At 62.6% G+C, this 15,072-nt stretch overlaps 1 protein-coding gene across 4 annotated transcripts in view; it reads right to left on the reverse strand.

Moving 5' to 3' along the window:
* Window positions 1–15,072, reverse strand: part of SLC7A5 (solute carrier family 7 member 5) — a 60,961-nt gene that overhangs the window by 39,006 nt on the left and 6,883 nt on the right. For 3 of the 4 annotated variants that reach the window (XM_060000709.1, XM_060000711.1, XM_060000710.1), the window contains exon 2: window positions 7,392–7,517. In XM_060000709.1, coding sequence (XP_059856692.1) covers window positions 7,392–7,517 — 126 coding nt within the window. Of the gene's footprint in view, window positions 1–7,391; window positions 7,518–9,471; window positions 9,566–15,072 lie in introns of those variants that run through there. The other variant, XM_060000712.1, reaches the window with a different exon arrangement.

Consider the following 15,072-nt stretch of genomic DNA (forward strand, 5'->3'; position numbering starts at 1 on the left):
ATCTCCTGCTTGTGCTTCAAGGGGAACTGCTTTTCGCACACGCTGGAAGATAGATCTTGGTGCAGCCATTAAAACTGGCTCCCAGGGCTTCCCTGGTGGCGCAGTGGTTAAGAATCTGCCTGCCAGTGCAGGGGACACGGGTTCGAGCCCTGGTTCGGGAAGATCCCAGAAGCCGCGGAGCAACTAAGCCCGTGCGCCACAACTACTGAAGCCTGCACGCCTAGAGCCCATGCTCCACAACAAGAGAAGCCACCGCGATGAGAAACCTGTGCACCTCAACAAAGAGTAGCCCCCCGCTTGCCACAACTAAAAGAAAGCCCGCGTGCAACAACTAGGACCCAATGCAGCCAAAGATAAATAAATAAATAAATTTATTAAAAAAACCTGGCTCCCACCTCGAGCACAATCCTGAATTAGTGACACTGTACACACGTGTGTGCATGTGCGTGCACCACGGATACACGCACGTGCACGTGTGGGCTAGAGACACGGCTATGCAGGAGGACGGCCTGTGCTCTTGCTGAGAATAAAATTCAAGGCTTGGAATACAGGCTGGGGTTACAGAACCGTTTTCAGCCCCGAGGCCTGGGAAGCCTCTGTTTTCATCAAGGGGCGCTGTGCTAACGGCTTGCAGTCCTGACGTAAACGCGTCATCGCCCTGAGACGGTGGATGGAATTCCTGCTGCAGAACGGTTATCTCCTGGATTTAGAGTGACTTTGCAGCCTCTGAAACCCCAAGAAAATACTAGCTGCTCTGGCCCAAACGCAGACTGAAGACTCTCACGGGCTCCACTGGGGGCCTCGGTAGGACAGGTGTGGCCGGGCCGTCCTGCTGGGAGCTCTCTTGGTTATCCGGGGCCTCATTCCCTGTCTACAAAGCACCCGAATGCCCTGGAGGAAAGTGGGCATCCAGGTGCACAGAGGCCAGCACACCCCCTGCTTCTCCCCTGGCACGGTGGTGCAGGGGGCAGGGGGTTGAGGGGGAGCTCCGCCAGGAATGTGGCTGCTTTGGGCTCCCATCTGCCACTGCAAGTCCCTCTGTGCTGCCCCCTCCCTGTCACCTCCCTCCTGCCGACAGCCAGCGCCCAATTGGGTGCACACGTGGGCCCCCTCGGCAGAACTCCTGGGTCTGTCCAGCCTCCGTCTGAGCTGGAGGGCCGCCTGGATCAGACCCGCAGCCGGGCTGGGCACCCGACCAAACACTGGCCGAGCTCTGCCCTCCTCTCCACGGGCGCCTTGGAATGGGCGCCGGGCCTGCTGGCTCTGCAAGGCACTTGGCCCCGGGACCCCCAGGACAGGCACGGCTCGGGGGCGCCCGCCCGGGGACAGTGGCTCCGCCTGCCCGCGCCGCCCGGGCATCCTGTTGGGGCTGGAGCCCTCACAGCAGGGGGGCTTACAGAGGTCTGGAGAGCTGGGGGGCGTGCGCGGCACCTGCCTGGTAGTCTCCAGAGCAGTAGAAGAAGCAAGGGAGGCAGCCACACCCCATGGAATGATGTGTGTCCGCAGTCGCTCGGTGCCTGGCGGCCACCGCAGAGGACACACAAGAAAACCCCCTGGGAGGGCAGATCAGGGCAGATCCCAGACCCCGCACGGTGGACTCAGCCGCCACCGGCCCCAGCAACCAGGGGACCTGCGGTGATGGGAGACACTTGGGATTGTCACGGCTGGGGGCGTCATCCAGTGGGTGGAGTGTGGGTGACGCGAATACCCGGCAACACACGAGACGGCCAACACAGCAGACAGTGCCGGGCGGGATCCCGCTATAGACGGTGCTGGCAGGTGCACGGCTCATGTGCTCGGCCGTCCCCGCCCCGGACCCCAAACCGGGATGCCATCCTTGTTAAAAACACAGAGCTCCAGATGCCGGCCAGACACGGGATGGAGGACCTCGTTAACACCCCACCCCCGCCCATGACCGCCAAGCTCCCCACTCCAGCTCTGTCCTCATGGGGCCCCCAGGCCTACAGAAGGCAGGCAGGCAGAAAAGTCATCACGATGGACAGATGGGGGAGCGCTGGCCCTCCCGCAGGGGCTGGGGGTGTGGGTCCCCTGGGCCACCCCGTCTCTGGGGCTTCCCGGCAGGCCTCAAAGCCGCCTCTAACTTGCTCACCCAGAAGGTGATGCCACCTGGGGTGGGTCCCGCCCCCAGGCTCACCCGCGGTGCGGGCAGGCCCCAAGGCCGCTTCATAGGGTCTGCCCATCTCGGAGGGCCACGGGAAGGTGAAGGCTAGCGCAGAGCCACATCCTGGCTTCTCTGGCAGCCTCGGGAACCAGGGTGGCTGGGGTGTGGGTGTTCACAAGGCCCCAGGAGCCGATTTCAGGGAAAGCAGCCCAGCCCCCTGCGTCATGCAGGCAGAGCCATGGCAACCCTCGACCCGGGGGCGCAGGGCACCCCACTCTCAGGTGCTGTGCGCGTGGGGACGGGACCAGGAGCCCCGGGGGGTGTGCCAGCCCCTCTGAATCAGAGGACAAGGGCTCCTCATGGCGTCTGCGTCCCCCCAAGGTCCTGCCGGGCTTACGTCACACTCACCAAGGCTTGGCCTGGGCCCGGGCATGGGAACCCACGGTCTCTCAATGCCCAGCCTGGAGATGGCAGCTGGGGGCAAGCTGGAAAAATGCCAGAGCCTCAGGGTGACCAGGCCGCGCCCTGCCCAGTGCTCTCCCTCCTGCCTCTGCCCACGGGCACTCCTCCCAGGACGCTGACGCTGACTGTGAGAAAGTCATTCCCCGAACCAGGGTGGGCGGGTGTCCACTGTGCAGGAACCTTCCACCTGGTCCCTCCTGAACCCTCTGGGGTTCCACATAATGGTCGTGTATGTGGTGGAGCACACTGCACAGGGTACCCCCAAAGTTCATGTCCCCCTGGAACCTCAGAAGGTGACCTGCTCGAAAAGGATCTTTGCAGATGTAATCAACGCAAGGATCTCAAGGTTGAGACCGCGGACGAGGGTGGGCCGTAATTCCCCGAAAGCGTCCTTATAAGACACAGAAACACGGGGGCCACGTGAGGACAGAGGCAGAGTGATGCAACCACGAGCCCGGGAACCACTGGAGCTGGAAGAGGCAAGGACGCTCCTCCCTCCAGGTTCCAGAGGGAGCGCGGCCTGGTTTTGGACTGCCAGCCCCAAGACTGTGAGGGGGTAATTGCTGTCGTTTTAAGGCCCTGGTCTGTGTCCTGCGCTGCGGCTGCCCCACAACACTCCCTGTTTCCACTGTGCCTTCACAGGCATGGTCAGGACATGCCACAGCCGTGGCCTTGGATCCCGCCTCACCATCACGGGCCAAGCGAGCAGGTGCTTGGCCGTGGGACTGAGCCCCATCTGAGAGTCAGCTCTGTAGGACCCCTGCCCTTAGCGGGTCTCCTGCTCCACCCAGAGACCAGGCACCCTTGGGAGGCTGCATCCCACAGCTGGCTTGCCGCAGGTCCCTCTTTCCCATCTCCACACCCTGGGCTGAGCGCACGGTGTCTGGTGCCTATTCTCCGCTCTGCCTCGGGGGTGGTGGTGACGGTGCCCATTCACCGTGGCCAGCGTCTGTCTCCGGTGTCATCCGTCTTTTAAACTCCTGGAGGAGCTGCCCCGGGGCCTCAAGATCAGCTTCAAGCCTCAAAGGACCCTCTCTGCACTGCACAGGCTGCAGAGACCCCTGGGCACAAAGTGTGCCCAGCACAGGGCTGTGTGGCTGCCGCCCCCGTCCTGCTGCGGCCCCGTCCGAGCAGCTGACCACCCAGGGCACGGGTGAGCAAGGTCGGCAGGGAGAGAGCCAACTTCCAGGCCTTTGGTCTCATCCCCGAGGGCAGCACAAGCAAAGCATGTGACTTCCCACCTGTGATGACTCTGGACTCGGAATCTGCCCAGAGCCACGCAGGCCGACGGAAAGGTCTCCACTAAAAACAATCAGAGCACCCGGAGGGCTGCCCTGGCGGCGCAGCGGTTGACAGTCCGCCTGCCGATGCAGGGCACGTGGGTTCCCCGGTCCGGGAAGATCCCACATGCCGCGGAGCGGCTGGGCCCGTGAGCCATGGCCGCTGAGCCTGCGCGTCCGGAGCCTGTGCTCCGCAACGGGAGAGGCCGCAACAGTGAGAGGCCCGTGTACCGCGAAAAAAAAAAAAAAAAAAAGAAAAAAGAGCACCCAGAGGAAAGAGACACCCGCATCCAAGCCCTCCCGCGGTGGCCGAGGGGTGCCCATGTCTGCCGCGCCACCTGCTGCTCTGGGCACTGGGTGAGGAGCAGACGGCCCGCCCTCCCCCTTGGCCCCGCCCCTGTCTCCTGGGGCACAGGTGACCGTGGGGAGAACTGAACCCCAGCCAAGGCCTGGGGCCGCTGTGGCCACTTCACACATGAGGACACCAAGGCTCTAGCAAGCGAAGGGCCCTGCTGAGACCCAGACCCTCCCAGGACGAGGGTCTCCTCCCTGCCCCCCCAGTGCTCTGGCCACCTGGCTGGGCTGCCGAGGGCCTTCCCCACCAGCTCCGGACACCACCCTGGGACAGGACGCAGGGCGGACCGTCCCTCGAGGGAGCTCTCGTCCCCGCACACAGTGCCCATCGTCGCAGGCCTTGTGGGGTCATGACTGGACCCCGACCCTGCTACAAGCCGGGCAGGGTTGCGCCACCACCGCTCTGTGCCCTGGGGGCCCACTAACCTAAGAACTAAAACGCACACTGTCAAGTGACTCCCAGCCTCGTCCCAGCCCTGGGGGCACGCTGGCCTTCACAGCTCCACCGGGGCCTCCCCACTGCCAGGATCCCCTTCGGCCCAGGTGGACTCCTGCCACGCCTGCCCCAGGTCACTTCATGGCAGTGCCCAGACACACATGGTCAGCACAGGGGCCAGGAGCCTCCACGCCCAGGCCTCCCGGACACGGGCGCCTACGTCTCAGCGCCAGGTGACCTCACAGGAACTGCCATGGAGGCCAGGGCCCGGGCCCGGGCCTGTCGGTTCCCCCTCCCGTGAGCTCCCCCAGGGGGCACCCTTAACCTGCAGGGTGACACCAGCTGCTCCAACTGCTCCAGGAGACGCCGGGGGCCCGCCCACCGGAGGACACAGCCGAGCAAAACCACAACGGTCCCATTGTGTGTCCTCCAGGAGGGGCCGGGGCTCAAGGGACGAGCCTTCCCCACTCCCACCCTCCAGTCTCGGAATGGCCTGGCCTCGGGCCGTGGGCCTGCTGGGTGTTGTAGGTAAAGGGCCGACAGAGAGAAGTCAAAGCGGGCACGAAGTGCCCCTCTGCCCACCGCTGTCACTCAGCCCTGGTCCTCGGGGCACCCCCTCCACACCACGCGCCGGGCCTGCTTCTCTCTGTGGCCGCCCCTGGCCAAGCCTCTGCCACCCACACTTCATGCCACTGGGCTCTGAAACGCCAGCCTGATTTCAGTGCCCCCCTGCTGAGAAGGCTGGGGTGCAGGGATCCAGAGCCCTCGCGTGGTGCCAGGCCCTGCATGCGTGCCTCCCCCGGCCTCCGGGCCACCTGAGCCCCTCCCGGGCCCTGCAGAGCCAGCCCCGGTCACACCAACTCTGAGCCTTCATCCAGCCGTCCCTCTGGCCCTCAGAAGGGCCTTCCTGATCGGGGCCGAGCCCTGCCTGCCCGTCTGCGAGTCTCCTGTGCACATGTCTGATGTCCGCACACCAGACACAGCGCGAGCCCTGGACGGCAGGGCCGAGTCCTCAACTGGGTCTCAGCACAGAGCCACACCCGGGGCCTCAGAAAGTTCTGGTGAAGGAGGACAGGAAGGCGGGCAGGACTGCCCACGAGTCTCACTGGCGACGAGGACGAGGCCTGGAACAGAGGCCTGGAACCTGGACCTGCCGGGCTCCACGCCCCAGCCCCTTCTGCAGCCCCCAGGCCCCTCTGGGCACCAGGCAGGCCAGGCGGGCACTGGTAAAGGGCAGAGACGGCACGTGGGCAGGTCTGCGAGATGGGGGTCATGTCCTCCAGATGCACCGTGGCTCGCGGCCAATCTGGGCACCGTGAGGCTGAGCCCCTGCCCGAGGGGTCCTGGCCCTTCCGCCAACATTCAGCATGGGATCCTTGGGGCAGCCGCCCAAGGGGTAAGTCAGGCGACTCTCGTGGGGAAAGGGTTGTTTTCACAAAGTGTCCTCTGCAAGGGAGGGCATCCATCTGGGAGGGAAACCAGCGGACAGGAATTTTGCAGACACTGCACTGCCTCCCAGGTTCAGAAAGGAATGGCTTCGGGGGGGGACGTTTTCGATGGCAGTAGGATTATAAACACGTTATGTATTCAAGCTGAACAAAGGCGCTTTGCTCTCCCTGCTGAAATTTGTTTTTACAAAACTCCGGCCCCCCTACATTCTTCATCAGCCTGTATCTAATCACACCAGCCAAGCAAAACCTGCACCAGCAAGTCCTCTTCCAATGACACTGACGTGCTCCCCAGCTAGACCGTCTGGTGGGCGCAGGATGGATTTTTCCTCCTACCCACTGGTTTCCACCCATAAGCTCTCAGTGGCAGGGAGTCCCTCAGCTCCCTTTGTGCTCCCGTCAGCACTCCTGGTACCTGGAACCCAGCCCGGCCGGGGTCCTCCAGACAAAGTCTTGTCTTCAGGAAGATGCTGGCACCTGAGCTCCCAGGAAGCCAGGGGACACAGAGGCTGGTCTCCCCGCTCCCCGACACACGGGGCCACGGGGGTGGGGGTGGTGCTGCTCTGTGTTGTCACGGTGACCACAGATCTGTGGCAGCCACGCCCAAGGCTAGCGTGGGCCTGCCATCCAGCCATCCTGGAGAAGCCAGTACCTCCGTTCACCAAGAGACACCCTCGAGAATGTTCCCGACAGCATCCCTCTCAGTAGCCAGAAACGGGGAGACTCCACCTGCCCGCGGCATAAACTTTGCGGCACATGCACGAGAACGCGGCCCAGCGGGAAGACACACCGCCACCAAACGCCACTGCATCGGCGCCCATCACGGAGGGGTCGGCATGGCGGGCAGCCATCCACAGGGCACGGGGGCCCTGCTGGGGGCTGGGGGCACGTTCCCGTGTGGAAGGTCCAGCGGCACCGGCAACAGCGCCTCTCGGCCGTGCCGCTGATGCAGGAGGCGCGTCGCCAAGCTCTCCCCACGAACCACCGCCCACCCCGGTCACCACCAGGCCCACCCTGTGTGGGCAGGACAGCGGCCTCTGCGTGGCGGACCTGTTTCTCCTGCTGCTCTGGGACGGACGACCCGCCAGGTGACGTGCAGCCCGCCTAACTCAGTGTCAGTGCTTCTCCCGGGACCGCGTGACGCGCCGACTCCAGTGACACCCGTTAGCTAAGGCGGTGGATTTGGGGCCGGGCGCTCAGAGACGGGGACCCCTCCCCCTCCCCCCACACGCCCCCAGGCTCAGCAGGGCCTCCCGGGACAGCTGGGAGAGCCCAGGGGCTGCACTCACCCTTCCCGATCTGGATGAAGCCGAGTAGGATGATCAAGGCCAGCGCCAGGAGTTTGGCCGCGGCGAAGGCGTCCTGGACGCGGGTGGCGGCCTTCACGCTGTAACAGTTGACGGCCGTGAGCAGTACTGTGGAGACAGGGGCAGCGAGTGAGTCCCGCGGAAACGCGGGCAGAGGGGCCGGCGGGGAGAACCCCAGCCCTGAGGTCACAGGCTGAGAGACAGCCGTGAGCCCAGGTGCCCCCCAGGCTGCCAAAAAGGCCTTTTTGTCCTAATGAATGGATTTCAACACGTCACCGCCACCTGAGTCCCTCCTGCAGGAGCCCTCGAGGAGAGCGCTGGGCTCAGAGCAGGCTGAACGCCCACACTGCCATCTCGGGGGGGTGGTGCTCAGTCACCTTTCTGCTCCCACCTGACATTTCAGCACAAGTGTCAGGCTCTCCCACAGGCACCCAAACTTCTCAAGGTGGGAACCCTCTCTTCAGAGGGTCCTCGTAGGATCCCACAGGGGCACAAGGGGTGTGGCATCAGCCTGACAAGCCCGGGGCGGGGGGGGTCCACAGGGGCTGAAGGAGATGCACAGCCCAGGCTCCCAGTGGTGAGAATAGCAAACGAGCATGAACTCTGTGGCTGGTGTCACAGCAGATACTAAAGACCCAAACTCCATGCCAGTCACCACCAGGGGGACGGAGAGGAGACATGGGGGGCGGGCAGCTAAGCCAGGCTCCCCCAATGCGCCGACACACGCAGGCCCCGCCTGGGACCCCAGGGAGACCCTCCAAGTCCTGAGCAGAGGTGGAGGCAGCGCTCAGTGTTCAGGGACCTCGCCAGCAGCCCCTCTGCAAACTCACCACAAAACAAAATGAGATTAAAACAAAGGCAACAAACCAACACTCAACACCCGTGCCTTCCTACTCGGTGGTTCCTACCTCTCGGCCGAGTCGCACGTGGAAACACGCACGCCGCGAGGCCAGCGCTCCAGTGCCCACGCCACTGCTGACGCCAGCTACCCAGGGAGATGGCCGGGGCGCAAATGGGGCCTTTTATTCTCGGCAGGCTGGTGGTCGAACATTAACCAGCACAGCCTGGACCCAAGGGAAGGGCGTCTGTCCACCATGCCCCGCACACACCGGCTTTTCCCAAGGGCTGCGGTGGGTGAGAAAGTGTGGACCGGGCTTCTGCTCCAGACAGAACCAACCCCGGGCTGGCAGATGCCACGTGGCTTCCTCCCCCAGCTAAATCAATTACGTGTACTTTTACAACGTGAGGGAAAGGCCACAACGAAATAAATCCACGCTGTTTAACTAGATGAGACCTGACAGTTCAGGTGTGAGGAAAACAGGACATGGCCCCCTGAGCTCTGGTTAGGGCCGGGGGCCCACACTGCACCCCGTCCACGCTTAGCTCTTCCAGAAATTAACTGATACCCAAATACCGCCCCCGCCCCATCACTTTCTCTCTGCTGCCCTAGGCCTGGCTGACGCGGCGGCTGACCACGACTGTTCGCTAAGCCCTCAGGAAGCTCAGGCTGAAAACTTTCAAAACCAGTTGCTTCTGGCTGCTACCCCTAAACTGAAACCCTCGGATGTTCCCAGACCAGATACGAAGGCAAAGAGCCACCTGGAGGGGCCCGCGCTCGTGGGGACCCGGGCCGAGGCTGCACCTGTCAGAGGCTCGTGGCAACATGAGCTGCCTCAGGGTAGTGGCGCTTACACGAGGCTGTGAGAACGGGGGGACAGGGTACCCACGGCACAGCACCGAAGCCACCTCCGGCAGCAGGAGCTGAGCCCGGGCTCAGATGAGGGGGCCGACGTGTGCAAGGGACAAACAGGACCAGTGGCCTCCGCCGTGTGGCTCTGGGGTGGACGCACTCTCAGTTCGGGGCCTCGGGACCAATGCAGAGACAGCCGTCCCATATTAAGTACACCAGCACTGCCATTCCCAGCACAGAAGAGGAAACAGAGGCTCAGAGAGGACCCCTGCACACGGTGCTAGGGGCAGACCCAGATCTCTGAGACCCGTCTGATCTCCCACCGCCGGGTCGGGGGCGGGGGCGGGGGAGGAGGTTGAACAGCAGAATTACCTTCTCCTGGGCATCCAGGCTGGGGCGACCTGCCACGTGGCTGGGAGCCAGGGTGAGGGGGCCTCGGAGGGCAGCCCAGGTTCCTTCCCATCACTGGCCCCAGGGAGCCTGGGCACAGTAAGGCGGGGAGGGGGCTTTTCCAGGACAGCCGCACATTATGGGGAATGTGACAGCCCTGAGGCCTTCCCTTCCGGATGCGCCAACAGGCTGACAGATTGCATCACACTCCTCCATTCATGCCAGGCAGGAAGTGGGGAGAGCCGTGGCCAAGCCACACACGGGGAGGTGGCTCTTCCCGCCGCCAGCCCTGCCCAGCTGCCCTCGCTGTTACCGCTGCACCACTCACCTGGTGTGACTCACCCCATTTGGGGTGTGCACCCCAAGGGGAGCAGGGGCACCTCTCCCCACCTCACAGACAAGGACCTGGAGGATCCAGGAAGGGGGTGTGGCTGGCCCAGAGCCCCAGCCCCAGGGCCATCCCCCTGCAGTGGTCACTGGGGGCGGGACGGACCGAGGCCCAGGGCCCCTCCTCTACCGACCCAAGGCCCTCCCCTTCAGGAACACAGGGTGCCACCCTGCCTGTGCAGAGCGGAGCCCACCCGGCAGGTGTCCGAGCCCCTGTGGACAGAGGGTATTGTTCCTTGAGCTCAGCTCCGTGTCAGAGAGTGGACAGGCAAGGCCGGGCTGGCCGTCTGCAGTAGGGAGGGGAATGGGCTGGATCCCAGAACAAAGTGGACTTTGTAATATTCATTTCCTTTATAGAAAGAAGAACTGAGACATATGATGAAACTTTAATGTCCACTGACTTCAGCTGATGAGTAAACAAACGCTTTATTATGCTCCCCAGTGTCCTTTCTAAAAAACTCCGAAATGAAACAGAATCTGAAGTAAATCAGGGGATTCACTAGGGCCCGTGTCTCTCAGCCTTAAGGAAAGCAGTGCTGGGAGGCTCTGGGAGGCTGGATTTGCCTTTCGGCTACACTGGTTTAGGCCCCGTCACCTGGACGAGGTGCCTGACTCTTCAGAGCCTCAGCTTCCACACCCGCAGGACGGAGGGGGGTGACAGGGACACGAGAGGCTCCGGGTGTCACACAGGGTCTGCTGCTGCCGCTACCGCTACTCCCGGCAGTACCCCCACCTGCGCTGCGTGGCAGGGGGAGGACAGTCTCCCCCAGCGCACCCGCAGGCGGGCCGCTGGGTGAGGCCAGCACACTGGCGGGAGGGCACCCCGGCTGGCAGCCGGCCCCCTCGGGGTTCCCCGTGCCAGCACCCCCAGATAAGCACCCCGCAACAGCTGGGGCCGGGGAGATAGAGCCCAGCGGCCTCCGGAGAGGAGCGGCAGTGGGCTGCGTGCAGAAGGCGGGAGCAGGCGGGGCCTGGCGGCTGGTGCCACAGGCCAAGCGGGAAGCCCGCCCTTCAGGGCTGTGCCTGTCCTGCCCTCATCCCGCCGTGACACAGTCACCTAGCTGGCCTGCAGGGGCACCCCAGCTCAACCTCGCAAATGAGCCGGGGGCCCCGGGGCTGTGCTGGACGGCCCGCCACCCTCTGCAAAGTCACCGTTCCTCTGCCAACGGACCCACGAACTCGCACTCACACCCTGGTCCACCGCCCCCCACCCCAGGGGCTCCACCCGTACCCCATCCTCGTGCCCGAGACAGCAGGAAGTGCTGCCCAGTGGGGGAGGGAGAACCCCTTGGCTGGCCTCCTGGGCTGCTCTCACCCCATGGCCCTGGGGACAGCTGGTCACACTTAGAGCCGGGCGGGCCATGAGCGCCAACTCCAGTTGCGGCCTGGCGGACCAGGTGGCTTGAGTTCAGAGTCCTGTCTGCAGACCGCAAGGGCCACACGTGCCCAGGGGGCCACCCGGGCCGAGGACAGGGGCTGGCCCACGGGCTCGGGGATGCACGGCAGCTCCCCCATCTGTTATTTCTCAGGACCCCCCTTGGGTAGCGCCTCCGGGACCCTCCCAGACCCTGAGCACAGGGTGGCTGGTGGGGAGCTGCCACTGCTCGGCCCACCAGCGTACAAATGGGACGGGTGCCACCAGTCTCTGGGAGGGCGCTTATCTGAGCAGTTCCCAAAGGCTCCTGCCCAGCCTTGCCTGACGTGACCTCTCACCCCGGCCTGACCGGTTATCTCACTCTCCAGGCCCCAGGGTCCACCTCCTGATGATAACTCTTCACACACAGGCTGCTGTCAGCTGTCAGCCACTGAGGGCCAGCCTCCCAGCCCCCTGGTACACGCTGCGCAGCCGACGGGCTGTCTCACTCGCAAGGGAGAGCTTGAAAGGCAAGGGGACCTGTTTTCGTTTTAAAACACCAGAACAAAACAAAACAAAATACAAAAAACACACCCAAATCTTAGTTCCCCGAACCCGCACCCCCTGCAGTGGAAGCGCGGAGCCTTAACCACTGGACCACCAGGGAAGTCCCTCTGCTCAATATTCTGTAACAACCTAAATGAGAAAAGAATTTGAAAAAAAATAGATATGTGTGTATGTATAACTGAATCACTTTGCTATACACCTGAAACTAACACAACATTGTTAATCAACTATACTCGAAAATAAAATTAAAAATTTTTTAAGTTAAAAAAAAAAACAAAAGAAACCACACACCCAAATCCATTTCCCTCTCTGACAGAGGGTGACACCCTGCTGGGATTTATCAGGCCCAGTGACCAGGGCTGCCCCTGGACTTTGTGTATTGCCAGTAACAAAATCTTCAACAAACCCGGCAACGAGGGCCAAGTGTGAGCACCTGCTGCGTGCTCTCCATCACTCAGCGTCCCCGGCACTCCCGGGGGTCCCCTCACCCTCACCCCCTCTGCTGACTCGACGACAAACACACCAGACAACGGCATGACCGAGGCCAAGAGAACCATCTGAAAGCAGAGCACCTGGGGACTGGCTGGCCCCCCACTCATCAGAAAACCCACCTACTGTCCCCACGTCTCTGATGGGGCCGCAGCCGTGGACCCTCCCTCGTCCCCGGCCCAGCGTCTGTAGGGACCGTCCCCCTCCAGGATGGAAAGGGGAGTGCAGGTATCACTTGGGTTTCATGCAGGGTCCACGGGTCAGAGCCCCAGAGCCTAGAACCTCACTACCAAGTGAGTCCTACGAAGCCGCCGGTGGCGTCCTCAAATGAGTCTCTGAAGAAGGTGCTTTCTGTACGTGGCTTCAGGACGCCTAAGAAAAAGGGCCAATGCTTGAGACAAAGCCAGTCTGAGGCCCAGCGGTAACTGCCACCCCACACAGGTGGGAGGGGCCGAGACGCCAGGCAAAGGAGCCCCGTTTTACCCGCAGCTCTGCCGGCAGGCCCCCGGCGGCCCCCGAGACAGGAGCGGAAGTGGCTGGCAGGCGGGGCCTGCTGCAGGAAGCCGGGCCAGCCTGGTCTCTTGGGGCAGCAGCTGTCACAGGGCCGGAGAGCAGCAGGAGCTGACTACCGTGACTGAGGCCGGACGAGCCCTGGGCCCAGGCAGCCGGCCCACCTGCCGTCCGGAGCTCTACCCGCCAAACAGCTGCACCCGCTGGGCACCTGGACCCGGAGCCCCGGCTGCAGGTGGGCCGAGGCTCCTCGACTGTGGCCAGGGAAAGCCTGGGCTTGCGTGATCCAGGCGGCTGGGAGAGTGACCACCGACAAAGTGTCCAGTCGCTCTGGCGTTCTTGTCCTGCCTTTACTCTACTGTCCAAAACCGCCCAGCACACGGGGACCCGGCGTTCACAGCGGGTGCCTGGTGCATCGGGGCCTCCACTCTGGTCCTGGACACCCAGATATCCGCTGGGCTTGGTGAGAGCCCCCTCCACCCCAGGCCCGGCCCCCCCGCCCTGATGGCCTGTGCCTCCACAACCCAGCACCTTCCCCTCCTGCCCTAACTCTGCTGCCTCCTAATAACAGATAGGTCTCCCCCCCACCCCGGAGCCTATCAGAATCCCTGAGGACCTCGTAAAACAGGTCCCCGCAACCCAGAGCGTCTGACTGGGCAGGCCCGAGAACCTGCATTTCTGACAGTTCAGGGAGAACCAGTGGGTGACTTCACGACGTGTAATTCACCTTTACTGGCTCTAAGAGAGTGCACGCACAGGACCCAACTGTACCCCAAACACCTGAGAAGGCCGACCTCGCTTCCAGGCGCGCTCAAATACAGAGCCCGCTCAGGGTGACGGTCCAGCTCCTGACCCACCCAGGACCCCACCACCGGCCACTCCAGATCGGAGCCTCCAGAGTCTGGAAAACTGAAAGAAAATGAAGGAATTCTCAGGGGCAGGGGCTGCTCAGGTGGGACCAAGGGCTCCAATTCCAGTGTCTGATCTCCGCGGAGAGAGGCAGTGGCCACAGGAGCCAACGGATGCGACACCTCAGTCCAGTTGGGACGATGCCCCTCCAACACCCCCACCCTTGTCGAGCCACTGATTTCCTGCAAAAAGAACTGCTAACAGGCCGAGTCACATTTTCAAATGCGACCAGCCCTGGAACGTGTTTCACGTTTTCCATTTTTAACTGGGGTTGGGCGACGCCTGGCCACAGAGCTCCCCCTGCTTGGTGGTGGGGGTCTCAGCGCGCATCAGGAACAGGGCTGACACTTCATTTCAAAACACACCAGGACTTCCCTGGAGGCGCAGTGGTTGGGAGTCTGCCTGCCAAGGCAGGGGACACGGGTTTGATCCCTAGTCTGGGAAGATCCCACATGCCGTGGAGCAACTAAGCCCGTGCACCACAACTACTGAGGCTGCGCTCTAGAGCCCGCGAGCCACAACTACTGAGCCCACGTGCCACAACTACTGGGAGCCCACGTGCCACACTTTCTGAAGCCCGCGCGCCTAGAGCCCGTGCTCCACAACAAGAGAAGCCACCGCAATGAGAAGCTCGTGCACCGCAACGAAGAGTAGCCCCTGCGCAGCAATGAAGACCCAAACACAGCCAAAAACAAAAATAAATAAATTAAAAATAATAATAATAAACAAAACACACCAGAAAAAGGCAGATTCAGTTCACTCTGAGATCTGCTGACACCCGAGCCCTGAAGTTAGCAGAAACCCCTCAAGTCTCACTTTTTTTGGTTCTTCTGAAGCAGAGCCCTGCAGAATACAGAGGTTCCCAAAGGTCCCGCCGCCTCCACCCCCAGCCCCAAGGACAGCCAGGCCCATAGGAGGGAGCCCCCCTCCAAGTTGGCCCTGATTTCTAACATGCTGTGTGACCTTGGGCAGGTTACTCAGCGGGTCTGAGCCTCTGTTTCCTCATCAGCTAAATATGAATACTGCTGCTGGCCCCACGGGTGCGTTTTAACATGCAGACATGCCGACAGGCACGCCTGCTGAGTAAAGACGTGCTGAGGACGGCGGAGGCTGTGTGTGCAGGGGACTCCGTGGTTAGTCTCCATCCCTGGCTCGCACCTCTGTGGTCTGGAATCCCCCCGCCACCCACCCAAACCTGCTGCAGCACCTGAGGGTGAGAGGACACTGCAGCATCCACCCAGCCCCCTCATTTGCTAGTTGGGGTCAGTGGAGCTCAGAGAGGTTGTCCAATGTGCCGGAAGTCACACAGCAGTCACCAGGGGAGTGGGGTGAGGACGCCCAGGCCTCCTAAGTCCCACTCCCATGTT

The sequence above is a fragment of the Delphinus delphis genome, chromosome 20, assembly GCF_949987515.2.
Source record: "Delphinus delphis chromosome 20, mDelDel1.2, whole genome shotgun sequence".
NCBI lineage: Eukaryota > Metazoa > Chordata > Mammalia > Artiodactyla > Delphinidae > Delphinus > Delphinus delphis.